The following is a 23,681-nucleotide window of genomic DNA, read 5'->3' as shown; positions in this document are numbered from 1 at the left end:
CAATAAAACTTCATAATATCCATATAGCATATGTGGTCACAATTTGGAAAAACTTGAATCAATCAAAGATTTTGGAATTATATTCGACGATAAACGTTCTCTCAAGATATCGAATACATAGAAATTACTAGGTTTTATAGTATTTTCAATTCTTCAGTGTGTTATTATTTTTGAGCACGGGTAACAGTCTAGAATCCACACAATATTACTCGTATATCTAGACTTGAACTTGTTAGAAGAAAATTTACATCGATTCATTTTATGAATCAGGTGTCTACTATCTACTGGACGGTTACGAAACAAATTACTTACATATTTATTTGGGGATCTTGTAGGGAATAATGAATGAAAGATATGTGTGATATCCTAGCAGCGGCTATATTGAAGTGGTCGAATTACACACCCCAAATAAAGTAGCCAGAGTAGTCACAGTCACATTGCTGACAATAAATGACTATGTCATCGTGGTAGTTGATGTGTATCAACATGTGGGTCACATCACGATGGGATGTGAATTCGTGGTCCATAATCAAAGCGATGAAGTCGGTGTTTTGACACTGCGTTGGTGGAAACCAGACTTAGTAGGTGGTGTTCATCACCAGAAAGACCCATGGTCTTGGGTTTTCCTGGTAGTCCAGTGTGAAGTAGGCCAAAGGTACATTGGACCCAGTTGGCTGATGATTGTGAGCTTGAACCACGGGCAGAGCCGGACACGCTGGTGGGTACTAGCGGACCGTTGCGGGAACGGGGAATACGGAGCGTGGTGCGCGGGTGCTATGCTGAGGCGTTTTTTTGTTTTCTTCAGTGATAAAGTACTCTACTATATTGTCAATAATTCTCATATATTTCCCACAAATCCTTCCTATAATTCTATAACAGTTTTGTGGCGGTGTTTATTCAATACAGGGCAATTTGCTTATTAGAAATAATATTATATGCTGTGTATGTGGGTGTATTGACCCGCCGTTACAGAACTGTCAAATTTATTATTTATGTGTTTGTTTTTGTGAATGTGAAATTTGAATACTGCAGACGCAAAAGTCCATGACACTTATAATTAAATACTAATTTTTAGTGCTGCAAATCGTAGTGAAGCTTACTTTTCGTTTTTTTTAAATCCTTACCATCACCAAGCCAGTGGAATGACGGGCTTAATCGACTACAGAACAAAATAATTAAGGTTTTCAATTTTTTTAAATCTTAATCCTTTTTTGAAAGTCATCAATTAAAACTGGTGCCACATCTCTCAAAGCTTTCTCATGGTAACAAATCAGAAAACATGTGCGTATTATGTATTACCTACATCCCGTAAAAAACAGTAAAAACAAAAAATTATCTGAATAAAACACTTAGGTACGAATACAACGAATTATGACACATTCATTAAAAAAATATGTTTGTATTACACGGTATTAGTCAAAGAACAAATAATTTCAACGCACTCGCAACCTGCAAAATAAATTAACTCGAAAAGAAAATATTTCTTGTTTACATCACCGTGTGCGTAAACACTTGGGTAATATATTTTTTTAACCAGGGTGCGGAATATCTGGGATATATTATCGTTTTGTAAAACTAATTCATGATTTAACCACTGACCGAAAAAAGGTTCTAAGTGCCATCCAAAAGGAATCAGTCTGATAACCTACTTCCAGCTTAACTTTGGATTATTTTCAATTTACAAAGTACCTTTAGCTACCGGAGAGATTCGAGGAGGAGAGTGTACTGAACGCGCTCGGGTTTTGACGAATGACTGTCACACGTAGCCAGTGGCAAGGACAGGGATAATTGACAACTAAATCACCAAGTTAGTTTAAAGTCACTTTCTGCATGTGGACAGTACTCTTAAATGGCAAGTAGTAAGTAACCATTAAGTACCAATTTAATACACGGATAAAAATGACTGACAAAAACATTTCTAATTATTTAAGAATCTCTTCAAATTATTCGTTATCCGGTTAAAAACAGGATTGAAGACCCTTGATGAATGAATTGTTAAACTTTTAGTAAAATAACAATGTTTTAACATGTTGTCAGAGCATTTGCTCATAAATATCGTAACATTTTATCATTTCGTCATTATATATTATCTAGACAAACGCCGACATTATTACAAATTTACTAAAAGCTTATCACGTTTTTAACCGGATTACTAATAATTTGAAGATATTCTTGATAAGTTAGCAATACTATTTTTTCCGTGTTGTCCCGATTAGAAACTTTTCTTATAAAATAAACTAATGAACTTTACACTCAAGAAAAACGTCGTGACTCTACTTAGCCATTTGTGATGAATTGACATATATAAATACCAGATTCATAACTGACGCTTTCTTTACTTCAAACTCCAGTAAATTATAAATAGACACGTGTAGCGGAAGCTGTAAGAAAACGTGTATTATTGTGAATTGTTCTTATGTTTTCACATAATTTACTAGTCGCCACTCTATTACGTGGAAACCAGTTAATCATTAGTAAATCGTTACATAAAAACATCAAACTCGTTCTCTGAACAGGCCCTTTAACGAGCAATTCGATTATTTTAATCGAGGCGGTAACTTCTTGACACTAACGCTTAAATTCCTTATTTGATATGATGTCAAAACAAAGATATTCCGTGAAACACGCTAATTAAATCATATGATAAAGTATGGTAAATACTTGAAGTATTGCCATGGTCAAAGACCATAATCCAAAATCGAAACGTTTCTTGAATTGGCTTTAGCCGTGTTTGGAGACCAGATCTAAATATCAATTTTTTTCACAACGGTCACCTACCGCATCTAAATTCATTCCTGCACCAATCCCTTTAGCCTCACAACATTACCACTATGTATAATGAACTATTCTTCACTTCAATCATTACTCCAAAATTTGTATTTGTGGAGGCGGGTGTGGATACCACTACCCCGGGAACAATTTATTGGATAACCAATACCTCTGTCATAGGTTACCCCAAGTGGTTCGCTACGTTTTCTACTTTTGTGATTTAGCAGGGGTGCCCAGGTTCATCGGGTGAGGTCTTTTCAGGATGCGCCTGAGACAGCTGGGTGGGGTGCCGGATCGAGAGAGGCTGTTTTAAGGAGACTCTTCGACCTCTCCCTTTGGTCCCAAATTGAGTGATAGATGATTGGTCCGTCACTCCTGGACATACTTATCCCTAGATTCCTACCCACCCATTATAACTTTTTCCTTCCCAGATCTGCTTATCCTTTATTTCCTTAAAAACACCCTCCACACAGCATCCCTAAAGATGACAAGCGCCCTGAGGGAAATTATTTTCCTCACATCCTCCTGAGTGAGGAAAATGTAAAAAAAAAAAAAAAAACTATACCCTTTGAGAGGTGGGTATGGGTACCCAAAGTTGTTCGCAAAGTTTGGTGACTTAACAGGGGTGCCCGGGTTCATGTGATGAGGTTCGTTCAGGTCTTTATTTCAGATGCAACCGCCCACTGGCCAAATGATTTTGACCTTTCGACCTCTCCAGCAGCACTCTCTCGGAACATCGCCTTACACCACAGTTGCCAAACGTAGCGATCCACTTGGGGTGACCCTTGGCAGGGGTGTATGTAGGTTCTCAAATAAATAGTTCCTAGGGCGGCGGTACCTATACCCGCCTCCCGTTTGGAGCCTTCATTATATTTTTCTACAATGATATATACATTGATGGTTTATAACCTAAAAAAAAGTAATTCCAATAAAATTAAACTGAGAAAAAATCGACTTTTTTTAAGATTGGATTTCAGACACGAATATGTCCACAACACAGACTTTTATTGATTCATCTCTTTGATCACTTTAGTGGATACAACCAAAAGCCCAGCTGGGCGTAAAAGCAAATAAAATTAAATAAACAATTTTTTGAATAATTAATCTAATATTTTTTTATGTAATTTGGTACCGCACTAGAGTTCCAATTGCTTCCAGCTGTTCTGAGCCAGTGTATATTGTTTGGCTGAAGGGAGCGGGAGGGAAAGGAGAGGGGGAAGAGGAAGTTGAGAAAGTACCTGGTATTCAAATCTAGTTACTAAACGCCATTTAAAGCAACATTTCAATTCTGAATGTTGGTCTTACACCAGGGCGATACTGAGAGTATATCGCCCTCTGAAATTATACTATGCATTATCTTAAATAAATAAATTTGCGAAATAAGAAAAATTAATCAAAATAAAATGTTGCTCGGCTGTGATGAAGGAGATTAACCGAGAAAACTGATTTAAAATATTACTGATTTATTAAAAATCTCTTCAAATTATTCGACTGCAACGAATGATTCGACAGGTTTCCTAATAAACTGTCAGTAGAAAATGAATGTGTTATGGCGATGTCGGGACACGTGTTCAAAAATATTATAATACTTTAAAAATTTTAAGCATTTCGTCATTGTGCCAGGACAAACGCAGATGCATGAAAACGTGTTTTTATATTGTAATTATATTAACAAATTATTAGGAAACGGCATGCTATCCCGTTTTTAACACGATTTTAATAAATCAGCAAATACTAATTTTTTTCCATGTGGGGAAGAATAAGGTTGGAAAACACCTAACTTTTAGGTCACTAAACATGGTCAAAACCATTTCAAGGAATGTATCAATTCTTAATGACAGTCTTTCGTCTGAATTGAACTGACTTTAAATACAGCGATAATGTTTGGGCCGGTATCTCAGAAAAAAACCCTTTTAAATATTATATTTCAATGACCTTGTAGCTGTTGGATTTCAAGGATATAGAGTCTTTTGTGTTAAATATGAAACACTTTCGTACAGAAACACTAAATTCTGCATAAACGACCAGCATAGGTAATAGGCTATTAAACGCACCTGTGTGATATGCCGTGTTGCCACCCATAAACCATTCTTGCTTCCGGAAAGCAGTATGTCCAATTAATCACTCCATAAAAAACGTATGATAATGAAACGTTCAGAATTGCCGATTTTCGTGCTGAATTTGCTTTGTGATTGAATAATCGACCCAGTCAAAAGCTTTTTTAATATCGATTGTTAATCGTGTGTTCAAAATATAACTACAATTTATGTAATTAATATTGTTAAATTCAATTGGATCAATAACTTTAAAGGAGTGTTAACCCGGTGGGCGTTGATGTATGTGTAACATGACTTTTATTTTAACGCACAACACGTTCAAAACATCATTTTTCATCATTTGCTCGTGGTTGCATTATTTCCAAAAAAAATATTGGAATATTATCCTTCTTTGACAATGAAGAGAACCTTTGGTTATTTGTTTTTTTGTATCAAATTAAGACCCCGCAATCGAATTTCTATTCATACAATAACATATTTTGCTTATACACTCTATGTTTTTAAGCTCTCCATATATTTGTCGATTTGAAAACTAATTATAATAAATTCATTCGACAGAAAAAACACATTTAGTTCTTTTTAGTTTAAATGTTATATGCATAAAAATAAATTTACAGTTACAGATTGCACATCTGCTCTGATGATGGATACTGAAATGCTGTCCGAAACGTTGGCTAAAGAAGGAGGTAGCGCAACACGGCATAATACCCTAAAAATAAATTACTTTAAAAATTCACAGTGTTTATTTAAATACTATTTAAGATATTATTTTGTTATATTTTAAATAAGCCATGCTCAACCCGTAGGAGCCGACAAAAATATTCAATAAATAAAAAAAATAAAAAATGGCAACATGAAGACAATACTTAATAAATTGACATTTTGATTTTTGTGTTTAACAGACCCTGTAGAAGTAATATTTAAAGGCAAAATGAATGTATTAGGTTAACACTGCAATTGTAGTGCTTCGTGACGTACGTGGGCACAATTCTTCAACTCTACAATTGCAGGGCTACGGATCATAAGGGTTAAATTGGCGTGCCTCCTGTAAATTTGAATTTACATATCTTCCTTTCAAACCATCTTCTCCTTCTTTTTGAATGCTTACTACATTCTTTGTAGAGAATGGTTTTAATTAAAGGACGAGTGAAGAAACACATAGACCGCCAATAAGACAATCGTAGAAAAATTAAGCACCGCATTGTGCTTTTAGACATGTATAATATTCTCTTTCTTTAAATCAATCGTTCTAAAAATATATATGTGCTGTTAAAAAAATGTTGGAAACCATAAATCTTCATATCCAGCCCCTCTGAACTGAGATAAATTTGTCACGAATTCGTAAGAAACAAATCAAGTTACCAGCAGTTTATGGTAGAGTTCTAATGCCTGGTAAAACAACACATATGGAGTTGTTATAACTACAAACACATTTCTTGGAAATTTTATTTGAGCTTTTAAAAGTAAAACCAGTTAAAACTACTGAATTTTTCATAGTTAATTATTCTCGTTTTCTGTAAAGAATATATTAGTTGAAAAGTCATTTGAAAATTAAGTTTTGCTGTTGTAAGATAAGATCATGCAAATACAATTTTCAGTAATCATAGATAAAGTGTTCCCAGGCGCAAAAAATGTGTAAAAAAAGTTGAACTCTTTGTATGGGAAAATAAATAATTTTACATAGAGAATATTTATTTTCCCTTACAAACAATACAACTTTTTTTACCTAAAAACTACCTTAAAACGTTGGAATTTCGAAAAATTTTTAATTTAATAAGTTTAAAAATCTTTGCTGTACAGCTTTAGAAATATATATTTCTGACGAGTTAAGTGGAAGAAAGTTTTATGAAGATAATGATGCAAAATGGAATACGTTGAATTGTAGTGATTTATTTCAGGGCTCGCTACCTCCTTCTTTAGCCAACGTTTCGGACAGAATTGCAGTGTCAATAATCAGGGCAGATGTGTGATCATTGCCAACGTTAGCAAAATAAGCAGGTAGCTTAAACACGGCATAATACCCCAAAAATAAATCACTATAATACTTTTGGCCATAAAAATCGCAAATCATACCTAACTTGAATTGATTTAAGTTTCAGAAAAGAAATAAATTTAATATCCTTAAAAAAATAGTTTAGTTAAGCAATAACTAAATTTGTATTACTTGGCCCTAAGCACTTTTCGTAATTTTCATATTAATAAAATTATTTTATCTACCTGCAAATAATATTCACATTGTTTCCACCTGACTTAACCTACCTGTCGTTCTATTTGATTGTTAGCCGATTATATTAATGTTTTTTGCCAAAATTACCGTCACTAACACACTGACAAGCCTCTACGAACATAAGAAGCTCACACACACACACACACAGTAGCTAAAATATGACAAGTGAACCGTGCTTTATTAACTTACTTCAATAATTTTGATAGTGGGGTAAAACTACAAACGGCCTACAAAAATAGAAAGTACAGTGGCACTGCGTCGAAAAATCATTACATATCCACGTCCTGGAGATTGATAATTACACGAATACTAATATTTTTTGAGGTGTTTGTATAGTATAGGCCGTGAGTAATTTGATTTGTAGTATTTTTGCGTTCAGTCAAGGAACCATAGCATGGTAGGGCTAGTATTTAAAGCCGGGGTAACTTCAGGATTAGTATCAGTCAGTGGTGTATCATTGTTCAGCATTATTATTGGATATATCACAAGGCAAGTGGGTTTTATTTACACAAATTTCTAATAATCATTTACAAAATACTTGTAATTTCTAGTTCAAAGTAGGTACTTGTAGTTTCTTTTAAGCGGTCATCTTTTTGTTGGACAGTAAAAACACAAATTTTGAAAATTGCAGGAGAATAAAAAGCTGACAATTTTTACATAGTTTTAACAATGTTTATCAAGGACATGAACATTTTCATTTTCTGTAACACATTTTTCGTGATAATTTGAAACTTTCTTTTAAAATATTTTTTTCTTGCTTAAACATGAATTTGAATCACTCATAAGCAGCTTTTGCTATCGGAGTTGTAATTTTGACTGAGAGAAAAAACACGCGGAAAATTAATAACTTATTTTGTCAACATAAACTTTGCTCAATTTGAATGCAGTACTAAATTTTACTCGTTTTTTTTCACTGACCCCACACAGGACGCTGTGAGTAAAATAATTTCCCTCGGGGCCTATATCATATTTGGGGATCCTGTATCTAGGGTATTTTTATGTAAAAGAAGGGGAGGAAGTTCTGGGAAGGAAAAAGGCATCAGGGGTGGGTAAGAATCTAGGGATAAATTTCTCCAGGAGTATCACAAGTGTACGCTAAAATACCTATTTATAATAATTGTTATTTATTTACTTTTCTCCTCCGCATCACATTAGTCTTCTAATTCTCCAAGTAAGCAAACATTTTTTTTCTTTCAAAACCCCATAAATAATTCATGTACGCCACTTTCCTCAATTCTTTTCACTCTTTGTGATTTCTGGTTTATCAATTAAAAGTGATTATTGTACCTAACTTAAACCAACCTTACACAAAATCACACTATTTTAATTTCCAACCTTTAAATTGTTTTTTTTCACAGAAATTTATTTATTTAGAAAAAATCTATCTTTTTAATTTGTACAAATCAGTTATATCATTATGCTTGAGGAAAAAAATGCTGTAACAAAATAACAGACCAAATGTAATATCTCGTCGTTAATAAATAATTGGAGGAAAGTACAATCTTCTTCAGCCGAGTGCATTCGCGTCGTAATCTGATTGAAAAAGCCAATTAACTTGTTTACCTGTTTCTAATGCAAATATGAATTGCAATATTCTGTTACCAACGGTCATAAGTGTCAATCAGAACTCTAAATTGACTTAGTTATTAACAGTAATAATTATTATTTATTACAGGTATTATAAAGTTTATGAATATTTTATATTTAATTATTTTTTCATAGACTGAATCCAAAATGCATGCCCTCCTAGGAATAAACGTATTTTAAATTTTACACAAGTAATGAACAATCAATTACTATACACAAATGGTTGTATATCATTAATTGTGTAAAACTTAAATTAGTATACCTAATATAAGTCGTTCTGTTTTTTTTTATTCAGATATTGAGCAGTGCTTATTTCTAAATATATCCATTCGAATTTATTACAAGAAAATGCAGATTTCCATAATATAATTCCGTATTATATTCCTGAATGGCGTAGTAAGCTTTTCCATATTTAATTTATTTCTTAGAATTAAGATATGTATAAGATTTAAGGTTTAAGATATGTACTTGTATAAGGTTTCTTAAAAATTTTCCACAACCTAGCTTTGGACAAGTTCAAAATGCCTCTTTCAGGCAAGATATTTAGTTAGAAAGAATATTGCTTGCACCTTGAATACGCTCTGTAACGCGATTTACGTAACAAAATTGTTTTATGTCGTGTAATCACGTTATTCATGTTCAAAATATACGTTAACCTTCCATTTCATTTTACTCATAAATTACACATAAATTATAAAACCATTTTTTGCATACCAACGACTAATCTAATACAGTCAGAATTACATAATATTCTGGATATTCAATACCACACTGGGAAAAATAATGATCGATAAAAAAATATATTTTGGCATAATAATATGTTATACGGATCAACTCCATAATAACACATACGTACCTTTGTAATCCAACCTTTATTTGCGTAATCAATGTGATCATTTAATAAACGTTAAAATATCCAAAATCGTAAGTAAATAAAGATTAGTTAGAGTGTAGTGTTTGACATGCATAGAAAATAATATATTTTTCCATACACGCGTCTGAATCCTACTTCCATGATTGGAGATTGGAGATTGAGACTGTTTGTTATTCTTCCCAGTACCTAAACAATTTTCACGTGTTTTTTTAATGCCGCAATACTGCTGTCAAATTTGCAACTAAAAGGATTATAACTACTCCTACTCAGCCTACTTCCAACCCCTTATTAGGCTTTCAAGATATTTTAATGTGAATAGAGCAAGGATTTTGCAGGAGCATGTGGTTTTCTATCATCTCCATCAATTAACATTTATCACTTTTATGACGTTTTAACTAATGAACTTCCACAGATCATGAAGCTCTCCCTATTCGTGCTGGGACTTTGCTCCCTGATGCTGGCGACTGATGCCGCGGTGAAGCTCCAAGAGAGATATTCCTGGACGTCTGTGGACTATGCCTTCCCCGATGAGTACACCCGCCAGCAGGCCATCCTGAGCAAGGCTTTCATCCCAGAAAACAACCTACCAGTTGGCATTGAGATCTGGCAAAACAAACTGTTCGTCTCTGTGCCCAGATGGCGTGAAGGTAAATAACATTTCTTAAATTCTGTCATACTCCTTCATAAGACGATTCCATAGAGTTTTTCATCACATGGCGTCGTGGCATAGTGCTAAATGTGAAAAGAAGTATTTCCTGTCCCTCTTTAAAAATAAACCTGTTGATATCTGTTGTTATCTGTCTGTATCTGTTGGTATCTGTTGGTATCTTTTGGTATCTGTTAGTACCCTGTAACCCCATATAACGATATCGTATTACCAGTACGAAGGAACAAGATATTGTCTACTTTAGCTGATTTTATTTAAGCAGATTTCGACTTGCTAAGGGTCCATATTAGCGGAAAAAAAATTGTTGGTTTACGAAAATTAAATAGGTATGTACATTAGTAAATGTTCCGCTCCGTAAATGACATAATATACCTAAAACAGAATGGATGTACATAAAAGGTAGGTACTTATAATACACGCAGTTCTTACTTTTTTGATATTTCTATCATACCTTAGCATAATAATTTTAAGAGTAGAGGTCAAAAAAATGAAATTTTAGATTACTTAATTTTTCAATTTCTGGGGAAATATCTTTAAGTGATATCAAAATTTAAAAAAACTCAAAAATATATTTCAATTAAAAATAGGCATTTTTTACTCGATCACCCAATATAAGTCCTTACAGTTTTTAAATAGGCATTTGTTACTCAATCACCCAATAAAAGCTCTCACAGTTAATAAATTTTAAATCGCTCTCCTTAACAGTTGTTTGTTTTGACCTTTACTCTTTATGCTTAGTACGATAGAGTTTATACATAAATTTATACATCAAATTTGTATGCAATATATTTAATAGAGTCTGTACTAGAGCTTGGTTACATGTATCTACAACGGCTAAGGTTTACAGCTTACAACTCGGAGCGGCAGATGAGTACGTGGCTTAACCTAACTATACGCCCATCCTTTCTTCTCATCCTCATTTCTTCCAATTGGCAATATCACATTCCAACTAACTACGCGCAGTTGGAATTCTCGTTAAAGTCCTATTTGAAAATATCGGTATATAATCACTACTTCCAAATTGAAAGTGTATTTGCTTCGGGCGATGATTAAACTCATTTGCTCACACGTGACTGCGGGTGAAAATCAATTAAAAATAGTTTTGGAAATGTCTCTATCAAGATATAATTAATGCATTTATATGTGTACTACTATAAAACCGCAAACACAAATTTTATAAAGAAAAATTAGATCTCTTGATAGAGTTATCTTATTAGCAGTAATTAAATCATTTGGATAGAAAACAGTTAATTGATGGATAAAAATGAAGTATACAAATTTAATGCTGATGTATAAAATAATGAAAAATACACATTTACCATTCGCATAGCAAAAGTTATAATCATTTAGTTATGTCCTGCAATTCTGTTTAAATACCACAAAAACACGGAAATTTATCAACTAACGTACATGTTCATACTTAATTAAAAAAACAGAAAAGTTGAAGTTTACGAAATAATAATCTATAATGGTTGTTTACAATACTATACATATTTATTTAACTAGTTCCGTATTATTTCATCTTATCTCACATGTTTCTGATCTACTAATTACTTGGCAACACCTGTTGTTACATGATAAATCAATCGAAATGTAAAAACGGACAGAAATTTGAGTGAGGACGTGAAAGAACATTATATTCGTGTCAATGTCACATATTTGAATTCCAGCATTATGAATAGATAAACTTATATTAAATGTTACAAAATTTGAAGCCTTAAACACTGCCCAACAGCTTAAAAGCCTTCAGTCATATTTCACGTTTAAGATTAAGCAAATAGCCTATTTTAGATCTGTTACATAAATCCTGATCGGAACTCTAAGGTCATTGAAAGCAGAGCAAAACAATTGCATAACTTTTCGCCGGATATATCTACCTGAACTGAGGTGGTCTTGAGTATTATGTATGCCTATGATACATATGTTGTATAGTACGTGGGTCCTTGTGCAATAAATGGTGCCTTATGGACACATGACTTAAAAACAACACGGTAATTAGGCGGGTATCACAGTGTTTCCAATGTGATAATTATCTTCACTACCAATCTCACATACTTTAAAATGCAATTAAAATACAAAAATACGCAATTTTACCAAAATTTTATGCGTGAAACAAAAACGTGAAAGAATTGCACACATTGGAATATTTTGGCAATACGTGCAATGCGGTTTTACGACATTGCTTATTTTTCAAAAATTCACCACAATTTTTTTCGTGTGTTGTAAAGATAATATATTCAATTTCAAAAACCTATGCAAATAAGGGGCATTGCTTTAGTTTGTCAACACTCGCTCTAAATTAAATTGCTCAATATTATTAAAAAATAATTATTCAGGGCATAGCTACGGTTAAGCTTGTAATAAAAACACTTGCCACAGAAAAAAACGGAAACCGCAGCCCACATTCTAAAACCCCAACTTTAACCTGTCATTTGAACCGTCAAAAGTCTGACAGCTCAGAAATACGTAAATCATTAAGATTTATTATAATTAAGCAAAAGTGCATTTCTCCATGATCTTAAAAGCTATAAACAGCTTACGCGAACAATACCGGTTTAATATAAGCCGGTTCATTGATGACCATTATAGTAAATTAGATTGGAAAAAAATTATAAAACAATTTCATTGATGTTATTATACCCAGAAGTGTGATTGCTAATTGGTAAGATGTATAAAAACAACATAATGTCGATTGTTTCTTTTATGCATCAGATTCTAATTTTAATATTCATTTTCTTATTTGATTTCTAAAATATCATCAGGTAATACATTAAGTATTATGCACAGAGTAAAGTGACTATTGATAATTTATTAAAAAATATTTGTAATCCTGAAACGTGATTGCAGGCCGTTTCCTTAAAACTTTTAGTAAACTCGCAATAATATAGGAACACGAGTTCATGCCTCTGCCTTGATGATATACAATGACGAAATGCTGAAATATTATCATATTTTTGAACACGTATTCCGAGATCGTGATTTTGCTAAAAGTGTTTTAGGAAACATATCAATTCATTCGTTGAAGGCCTGCATTTTCAATAAAAAAAATTTATATCTGTGTAAGATCAAGCAATCACTTTTTAGATCTTATGAGTTATTTATTTTGTTGGCTGTAAGAATAAAAAAGGAAAAAAAACATTGTATTTTTTTTTATTTGTTCAAATGTTCAAAAGAACTTTACGAGATTTGGAAATTTTTTTATCAATTTTTTTTTATCGCTTTATAAATATTTTTTGGGGATTAAAAAATGTCTTTTCATATAAATTAGATATAATCTATCGTCAGAGAGCAACAAAAAAACTCCCCATGCATTTAAATTTCATTATTTCGCAATTAAACTGCCAAATATCTACATGATTATACTTCACGTCATTTTTGAATGGACAGCCGTTCGTTACCCACCTTAACGCGTAGGTGTGGGTGTCCACTACCGATTACTTACAAATGACCTAGATACTATTATTCGTTTCTATGACCAACCTAGTCCAAAAAATGTAGTTTTGAAAAAATATTCTTGTTACGTTGCACAATAAAATAATTATTCAACTGGTTCTTTTAAGTAGAAGCCTATTTATCGAAAGGCTCGTGTTAAATAAACATTAACCCAATTTTGTAACAGATACCATTATTTATATGAAAAATAAAGAATTACTCTTCTAAGCATACCAAATGCGATTAACGGTAAAAATTAGGTAACTGTTTTTGTGATCTGTCAGAAAAAATTAAGAGTTTAAGCTTATCTTTGTTTCAGACCAACGAAAAAAACAGTTTTTCAATAAACCCTCTAAAGAAATCTATAAATAAATCTTCTAAGAACGATTGTAACAAATAACTTATTTCATAAACATTCGATCAGTTTATCTTTAAAAATCAGTCACAGTTCATTCTTACATTTATATTCAAGATTTTCCGAATATAATATTCTGAAACCATTTTCAATACATTTTGTTCATTTGATAAAACATAATTATCTCACAAAAATAGTGTAAAACGCTCAAATAGACGGTGTGAGTGCGAAATTACACAGGCGTGAATTTCATGTGCCAATATAACATATCAAAAATTACACAGGGATGAAATTACACAGACGTAGATTTCAAGTTCCAATATTACACAGCTAAAATTACACATGTACGAAATTACACAGGCATGGATTTCATTTACCCATATAACACAACTAGAATTACACATGGACAAAATTGCACAGGTGTGGATTTAGTGTACAAATATTACACAGCTAGAATCACACATGGACGAAATTACACAGGGGTTGATTTCATCTACTCATATTAAATTGCTAGTATTACACATGGACGGAATTACTGATTACACAGGCATGGATTTACTATGATTTGACGCATAGACTAAGTATAAAACATCAATGATTTGATGTGGTTTAATATGCATAACATGATACACAGTCGTGGATTTCATGTACCAATATAACACTGCTAGAATAACACACGGGCGAAATTAAACAGGCATGGGTTTAATGTACTTATATTACTTTGCTAGAATTACACACAGATGGAATTTCAAATTACATAGGCGTGGATTAAATGGACCAGAATTACACAGCTAGAATTACACAGGCATGGATTTCATGTATCAATATTAAACTTCTACAATTACACGGAACGAAATTAAATATGTAGAGATCATGACTACTTTAACTACGCATATACTTAAATTACACAATACGCGTCTATATATTTTTTTAATTTTAGTGTTTATTATCTGCTAAATAGATATCATATTTGAAGAGATAAAAGTTAGGGAAAGTTTTTTTGCGCGTGTAATTTCCAATACCTGTAATTTGGTCCATGTGTGTAATTCTGGCAGACTAATATTTGTACGCGAAAATTGCAGTTGCAGTTTCGAAATGTAACCCAAATAAACACGGGTGTGTCGTTTGTTAAATGATTTAGTTCTGAACTTAATATTTCTGGAACTAGTTGCGTTTTAATCAACTTCGAACCATTTAACACATTTAATGTACATTGAATGTGGGTACGTCTTTTTTTGCTGATCAATTACTTGAAGGGCATTTGGTATTGGTAAATAATTAATACATTATTTATCTATTTAAATTTGCATAACTGACAACTGACACATATGATACAGGTGTATAATTTATTTGAGTGAAAGTGGGAGGAATTTGTATTTTGTGGACCAATAATAAAACCGGTTTGGATAATTCCACAAGCTGGTACTTAAATATTTGAAACACTTTATTACGGAACAAAACGAAAACAATAGCACTTTCAGTTTGTAAGTGGTTTAGTTTTTGCTCACATCGAAAATATGTAATTATTTGTAATACATGTTTATCAATTTATAATGCTGGCCTTTCCGAATTTATATCAGCTTCGTGATACTAATCTTTCTTATCTATTGAAAATCAATGTAGGTATACCATTTTATGACGTGTTTTACAGCAAATTATTGTCTTTAAATAACCAATTGCTGGACACTAAACCTATTTATGTAACTTAAAATAATAGTGCATTCGTACAGTGGTTACATATGTGCTAATATAAAAATTAAATAATATGCAGCAATCAAGCTACAAACTAAGCACAATATTTAAAATTAAATTTTACAAAAATTAAAAGAAAAAACACTCATTAAGCCTGTCATTTTGTTCACTTTTTAAAATTTAACACGTTATTAGTTCGGTATTTCTTGGAAGATCATAACCCTTCTATACAGGGTATCCGGGGGTTGAAGTGAAAAAGAAAAATAACTTTTTTAGAAATACAACTTTTTCCCCATACTAAAATATTTTTCCATAGAAGAATATTTATTTTCCCATATAAATTGTTCGACGATTTTTACCTAAAAACTACGTAAAACGTTGAAATTTCGAAAAAGTTATTTACCTTTACTTCTAAAATTATGTCGAATCACCCCGCAAAGTTAGTGCACTTTACCCGCGGACACCCTGTATAGTAATGAGTTCTGTGATTTCGACTTCTTTCAAAAGGGAAGTCTTATTTTTTTTTTCTTCTTGTACAGTGATCATGTATGTGTTCTCGTTTATTTAGTATTCGCATAAATTCTGAACTTCATTGCCTGTTAAACATTATTAAATCAAATACTATTACTTTTAAGTACAAAATTTGTTTTAAAGGAAATACGTTTAGATCGTTCAGCATATTTTAAATTTTGGAATATTTTTTTCGTCTTAGAATCATTATCGTGGCTTTCTTTTGCAAAACTGTTAGTATTTTAAACTCCTTCTATTTTCGCTACAGCAAAAGATCCGGTAAAATGATTATATACAGTTTTACAGGATTCTTCGCTGACATAATCTTCTTATCCTTCCGAGTAGTGAAACTTTTGTGATGTTCTTTATAACATTCATACTGTTTTTGGCAAAGCCACATTTTATGGTAATGTTGCTTTTTAGAAAACCTTAAATAAAATTACTCAACCCTCAAATCTGGCAGAATTTTATATAAAATTGCAAAATTTTGAAAACTAATTACCTTTTTCACATAAACATAAATATTTTTAATTAGTTTTACGAATTTGTAAATATCGTCTCATGTAAAATTTTCATTTTGTGGCTTGGGGGGTTTTACCAAAACGCAGTCGAAATGAATTGAATCATTGAAGAAGATAATACTAATAAATCCTAATGATACATGAAACAGAACAAGACACAGATAATAAAAAAGAAAACGGTCACAGCTAGGAATCGAACCCAGGATCTCTTGTCTTAGCGGAACAATGACCACTTGTCCCAATGGTCATATTTGTCAATGTTGCAACTATTTTTTCCAATATTTTTTTATCTTCTGTGTCTTGTTCTGCTTCATTAAAAAACGCTTGAACATTAATAAGTTTTAATACGATGAGATATTTATGAAATAATCTAAGTATAGCATATTTGTGGGTATGCTAGGCACAACCCGAAGAAATCTGAAAGGATTTCTTGGAAATATTGAATAATGATATGACATCAGTCAAGGAAACTCTTTCTCTCCCTTGGAATTCTACATAGTTTCTCATTGGTAAGCCAAAATTCATCTCTTCCGTTTACAAATATAACGAATGTGACATACGTATATTTTCAAATATGCCATTATAAAAGAGGTTTGCAATATTACTTTTCATCATTATGTATGACTTCCAGTTGCATTATACCACAGTGAAAACATTTCGAAACGAAAATGTCAACGTAAAGAAATAGTACATAAATTACAAATTATCTGAAATCATGAAAACAAAAAAAAAATCTTCTTATCTAATGGTTATACTAATATAATCCGTTTCTCTCAACCATAGGTCACCCAGAGAAAGCATCACAATCAGCACGGTAAACAACCGGTTTATTGTGTTTTTTTACGTTTGTTGCGGGTTCAATCTTGACTTTGTGCTATTTTATTTATGCGCAAGAAAATGTGTCCAGTCTCCACCTGCATTGTATTACGCAATCCATATTACTTTCACAACAATTATAATAGTGGTTTTTAGTAAATGATTGGAAAAATATTCTTATGCCTGCTTTACACGATCCTTTTTATCATACCGATCGGGACGCTATGAAAAATCTTCGCTTTACACAATATTTTCATACTTACGGTTTCATGCAGATAGCTATTAGAAAAGAAATAATATTTTGGGATGGTACTAAATCTTTAAAATATGACAACTCCTTGAACATGGATCACAATCATGAAAGCACCTGTCACTGTCATTTGCGAGCTGTGTCACATGCTTGGTCGTAGATCTATTTTATCATCTAATCGATGTTTTTTTCACCCGTTCGTCATTTGAAACCTTATCGCAACGATTTTCTTTGGGTACCTATGCCTTGGAAACATTGCCAACATTTTTTTTTTTTTTTTTTAATGTTTTTTTTAAACATGTTCATAATATCTTGATCGAAACAATATTTGCAGCGCAATCGATGCCAAAGCAATATCTGTCACAACCTAATGTCTATTTATAAATCAATAAAGGTATGTGATAAAAATATTAAGTTAACACAAATAGATATTTTTTTATTCTGTGAGTTAACAGTACGTATGTAAAGTTGTCGTTCATTATTTCGTAAAAAAAAATTAAATCATCAAACATACGCGCGAAATTCACAATACCTGTAAATTCAGTAATACACATTTACAATCAATAATAAATACATATTGAAATATTTTTTATTAATGATATAGAACTCAATAAACGTGGAAAATTTTAACGTAAGAAAGTTACGAAAAACAATGAGAGATGACAAACATCACATAATAAAACAAAAATCGGTACTAACAGAGATTAACCACTCACTCTACTAACTATCAAAGAAGAACACTCCTTTTTTCATCCCGAATCGCTAGGAATTCACAAACTTGATGAAAAACAGATGGTGTAAGGCAGTCATTATTCACGAAGTTTGACAATCAATCTTTGCATATCCTTAACCAACTTTTGTCTAAGTTACATTACTTTTTAAATATGAGATTTCATTGATATGTGTCTAATAATATTAAAAAAGTTCGCGATGTAATGTAACCGGCCGGTTTTATATTGCACGGATAAAGGTAAGGGATAGAACCACTTGATAAGCTGTCAGTTATGGATATAGTTATAGTAAGAATCCTTTGATTTTATGTCAGTTATGGATATAGTTAGAAACCTTTGATAAGCCGTCAGTTATGGATATAGTTTTAATCAGAACCCTTTGATTAGATGTCAGTTGTGGATATGGTTATAGTTAGAACCCTTTGAAAATCTGTTAGTAATGGAAATAGTCATATTGAGAACCCTTTGATTAGATGTCATTTGATCAGATGTCATTGAATTTATTAAATGACAGTTGATGCGTGTTTTATGTATCTATTGAATTCGTTCACAGGCTTTCAGAAAACTAATATTATATTTCCTGCAAACTTTAAGCACTAGAATTTATTTTTATTTTTTATTAACAATATAAAGTTTTTTTACAGGTTTTTTTCGATGTCTGTCTCACTAGGATAAACCTGTGTCGATTATATTCATTGTTTTGTTTGCAACTTGCAACTATATAAACTATTTACAAGAGGAGTTAAATTTATGGAATACGCGTCGTTGCAGATAATATTATACAACAAATAAATTAGATCTTTGAACTACCGAAGTAAAAAATTCCAATTGTTACGGCAACCTAGTACCGGAGGAAACAAAAAATTAACAACATATAAATAAACATTAAATTATACTACTTATAATCAGTATTGCTATTGTGTAAAATATGTTTCAGAAACTAAAACACGCAAGCAAATAAAAATGTGTTAATACAACACCTTGGTTCTATATCCTATTTCACGTATTTCGCAAAATAATTAAGTATTTTTAATAATGTTGCTGGTTTCGTCATGCACCGAAGTCCAAACTAATATATGTTTTATTATGCGATCTTAAGTTCATAGTACCTATCTATTGCAGAAGCACTGTTGTGATTGCACTCAAGTGCGATCTGCATTAGTTGCAGTGTAATTGCTGAAGAAAGATGCTCTTCAATAATATTGTTTAATGTGCATATATCTCATCAGTTTATAACAATACGCCAAATGGTTTCGGTGAAATCTCTTTGTAAGGGCGGATACTATAGCACGAATTTAATAAAAAGGTGATTATGGTTGACAGAGACAAAATAGAGGGCTAAGAAACATACAGAATCAAAAGATTTTAGCGATAAAATAATATACTTTAGTACCTATCTATGAAGCTATGAGATTACATAATTATAAATCTTTTTCCAAACTCACGATGTAATACTGTAAATTCCACCAACAATTGTGGAAAAAATACCTTTTGTACACCAAAGTTGTAATTTTAAATAATTTGAAAATACCATTCAAAGAATTTTGCCCATGAAGGTCAAAAAATATATCACAACACGTTCTTGGTAGGCACAATTAATCGGTATATACTTTTTGGTGATTAAAATTTTATTTTATTTGCCACATAAAGTTGACTCTTAAAGCTCGATAGATTTCTAGAATAACATGTAATAACCCTTTTCCTTAGGAAATTTGACATCGAATGTTTTAAGCAGGCTGTTCTCTTGAACTCGTTATTTTATGATTTATATGTAACATGATCCAGTTATAATATTGATTAAGTTTTTTACGGCTTTTTAATTAATTAATTAATGTCCACGATTTCTCATTCGACACTCTGCAAGACACGAATGTTGATATACCTATTCATGAATATAATCTTATTCAGATTTGGCAACCATAATTCATTTCATTGATTATCTTTACTTTGCAAGCATATACCTACACTTGTTTATTTAATTGGACTTATGACAAAATACAAATGAAAATAATTTCCTGCAGAATTTAAATTATAACATTAGTTAGAAACATTGATTTGGGCTAACTACTTATATAAAAGTTTAATTAATCTGGATAAAGTTCGTAATTATTTGTGATAACTTCGAGAGAAATCAATGATGCAGTTAGTTTATTTCTTGCTAAGTTTTCTAAAGCCTACGCTTTTTTTGTTAGTAAAAAATAATTTATCCAATTAAAACGCAATTTACGTAACTTAAAAATTATGAAAATTGCAGAGATTTGCAATTGCATTACAAAGCAATATTATCTTAGGACTAGCTATACTATTCGGGTTAGTCCGAGATTGGATTTAAATATGTGGACAGAAAAAAGCGTGCAAAGAGATTTTTGCTGATATTCAAACTGGTCGCGGTCAATTCATGGCAGCGTGATATCGTTAAAATGGGGCACATTTGCATCTTATGTCTTTGTATGTAATGAAATTAAAAATAATGGCAAATTTTATAAATTTGCTCTTTTTTTCTTTGTTTGGATCGTCTTGAACAATCGTTTGATCGTTTGATCAATCACCTTGATCAATGACCTTTTGTTGTGCTTACCAATTCATTGTTACACGAATTACATCACAGTCCAATACAGCTTTTGATTAACAAGTTTCTAAAGGAAATACAAACTCCAACAGCTCGGAGGGCTTCGAAGCAAATAATGGACGGTTACCGCTGGATGATTTCCAGTTGGGGAAAAATTTACCTAGTCGAATTTTATGTTTCAGAGACCCAATCATATCTGATTACATGTAAAAACGATTGAAATGACAATCTAGTCTCCTTTAACGGAAGCAATTTTCCCAACATGCCTTTCATTGATATGCTTGGTGTACCTCAAGTGACCAACTCAGGCACGGGGGCTCAATTGAAGACAAAGACAAGTTAGCTTTCCAGAAGCTGGGTGTTCTGTACAGAGCCCACAGATACTTTAATGGCACACAACTGTAGAATTTGGCAGTCACCTCTTGTTTGAATATTTTGGAGTCCAAGGTACTTTGGGAGTCGGAAGTTTTATACACGGTTGAGTTTTTGTCACATGAAGTAAGTTCAACAGCTCGACTATGGGTCGATTTGCCGACTTCTGTATTTTCTCTCTTCCACAACATGAGTCTCTTCAAGACCCATGTTCATTTCTTTCTTTCCTCAAACCCTCCACACAGCATCCCCAAAGATGACATAGACCCTGAGGGAAATTATTTTTCTAACGGTCTCCTGTTTGAAATTACTGTAAAAAAACTGGATGTCATCCCTCTGAATAAATTTCTACTGAATCTTGAGCAAATTTCAATTATCCAAGGCCACTTATCTCATGTATTTATATAAAGGGATCGACGTCTCGTGATTTTCGGATAGTTGAGATTTTAACTAGGCCCCATAGGATGACTCCTGCTACTGCTCCCAAATTGATTGCAAAAAACAACAAACAAATCATCCTTATCATTACTTGTTCCAGGAATCCCTTCAACCCTCAACTACATCAGGACAGACCAACCCCAGGCCCAAAACCCCCAACTCATCCCATACCCAAGCTTGGAAGGAAACGAGCTGGGAAACTGCGCCACAGGTCTTACCACCGTTTACAGGATCAAGGCTGACTCTTGCGGAAGACTGTGGGTCCTCGATACTGGAACCTATGGAATCGGTTAGTATTGATATAATGATTTACATTCACACAATTGTTTCATTGATGCGGAATAATGATCTTCCAATCTGGCAGCCTGTATCTATAATGATTGGCAAACTTGTTAATACGTATGTTTATATACTCATAATGATTTGGCCGGTTCTTAATACGTTGTTTTGTTTTAACAGGAAATACCACAACCAACCCTTGCCCCTATGCCCTAAACGTATTTGACCTCAACACCGATAGACGTATCAGAAGGTACGAATTCCCCGCTGCCGATACCAACGCCAACACTTTCATCGCTAACATCGTCATTGATGAGGGATCAACCTGCGATGACACCTATGCTTACCTATCTGATGAGCTCGGTTATGGTCTGATCGCCTACTCTTGGCAAGAAAACAGGTCATGGAGGTTTACGCATGGCTTCTTCCTCCCTGACCCCCTTCTGGGAGACTTCAATATCGCTGGACTTAACTTCCAATGGTTTGAAGAAGGTATTTTCGGAATGGCTGTGTCCCCCACTCAATCCGATGGTTTCAGAACTCTTTTCTTCAGTCCTATCGCCAGTCACAGGGAATTCGCAGTGTCCACCAGAGTATTGAGAGATAGTGCTCGTGTATCTGATTCATATCAAGATTTCAAGACTGTGGGAACTCGTGGACCCAACTCTCACCTCACTTCCAAGGCCATCAACGATCAAGGACTCATGTTCTTTAATCTTATTGACCAGAACGCCATTGGATGCTGGCACTCTAGTCTTCCTTATACACCAGAAAATCACCAAGTTGCCGACAAGGACGACGTTGGTCTAGTATTCCCCAGTGACGTGAAGTTCGACCAGAATGGAAATGTCTGGGTTATCTCAGACCGCATGCCTGTGTTCTTAGAAGCCGATCTTGACTTCAACGATGTAAATTTCAGAATTTACTCTTCCCCAGTAAGTGATATGGTTAGGGGAACCGTTTGCGAGGTTGCACCAACATTCCAACAGCAGATCGCCCCAGCTCTGTACCGTCCTTTCGGAAGGCCTCCTCAACACTCTGCTCTCTCACCTGCTATCTCTTACCGCCAGAGATATCAGCCAAATGCCAATTCTCTTTCCTGGTTGAACAGGCACTACAGGGTGCACGAGCCACTGTACTGAAGAATAATGTTTTCCTATGGGATTAACCTTAGTTAAGCTTTTTCTCCCTACTACTACTTGTAAATGTAAATATCTTGTTACCAATACATATATGTGGATATGATCCAGTGACTATGTACAAATACGAATGTATTTATTTTGTAAATTGTGTGTTTTGTAAATAAAACGAGTCTAGTGTAAATTTTTGTTTATTTTTATAACTATTCTTGCCCAGCTTTCTACATTTATTATGAACCCATCGACAAAATCTTCCCCTTTATGGAGTCGCACCTAGGGTTGCCAGTACGGATTTTTAAACGGCTGTCCGGTCTAGAAAATTTTGGAAAACCGGACAATAGAATGTCCGGTTTTTTTTTAAAATACGCGACATATATACCTCACTCTAGTGATAAT

The 23,681-nt window shown here is 33.0% G+C and overlaps 1 protein-coding gene across 1 annotated transcript; it reads left to right on the top strand.

Annotated features, from left to right (window-relative positions):
- Positions 1 to 7,474: 7,474 nt before the first annotated feature.
- On the top strand, positions 7,475 to 23,469 carry LOC149423939 (protein yellow-like). Its single transcript, XM_089632201.1, has 4 exons — positions 7,475 to 7,542; positions 9,927 to 10,161; positions 21,968 to 22,156; positions 22,327 to 23,469. The coding sequence occupies exons 2-4, from the start codon at positions 9,930 to 9,932 to the stop codon at positions 23,286 to 23,288; spliced, it is 1,383 nt and encodes a 460-aa protein (XP_089488327.1). The 5' UTR covers positions 7,475 to 7,542; positions 9,927 to 9,929; the 3' UTR covers positions 23,289 to 23,469.
- Positions 23,470 to 23,681: the final 212 nt, after the last annotated feature.

Source organism: Hesperophylax consimilis, chromosome 5, assembly GCF_061612785.1.
Source record: "Hesperophylax consimilis isolate HC1 chromosome 5, BYU_Hcon_1.0, whole genome shotgun sequence".
Lineage (NCBI taxonomy): Eukaryota > Metazoa > Arthropoda > Insecta > Trichoptera > Limnephilidae > Hesperophylax > Hesperophylax consimilis.
Note: the sequence above shows the minus strand (reverse complement) of the source record. Positions and strands in the feature narration are given on the sequence as shown.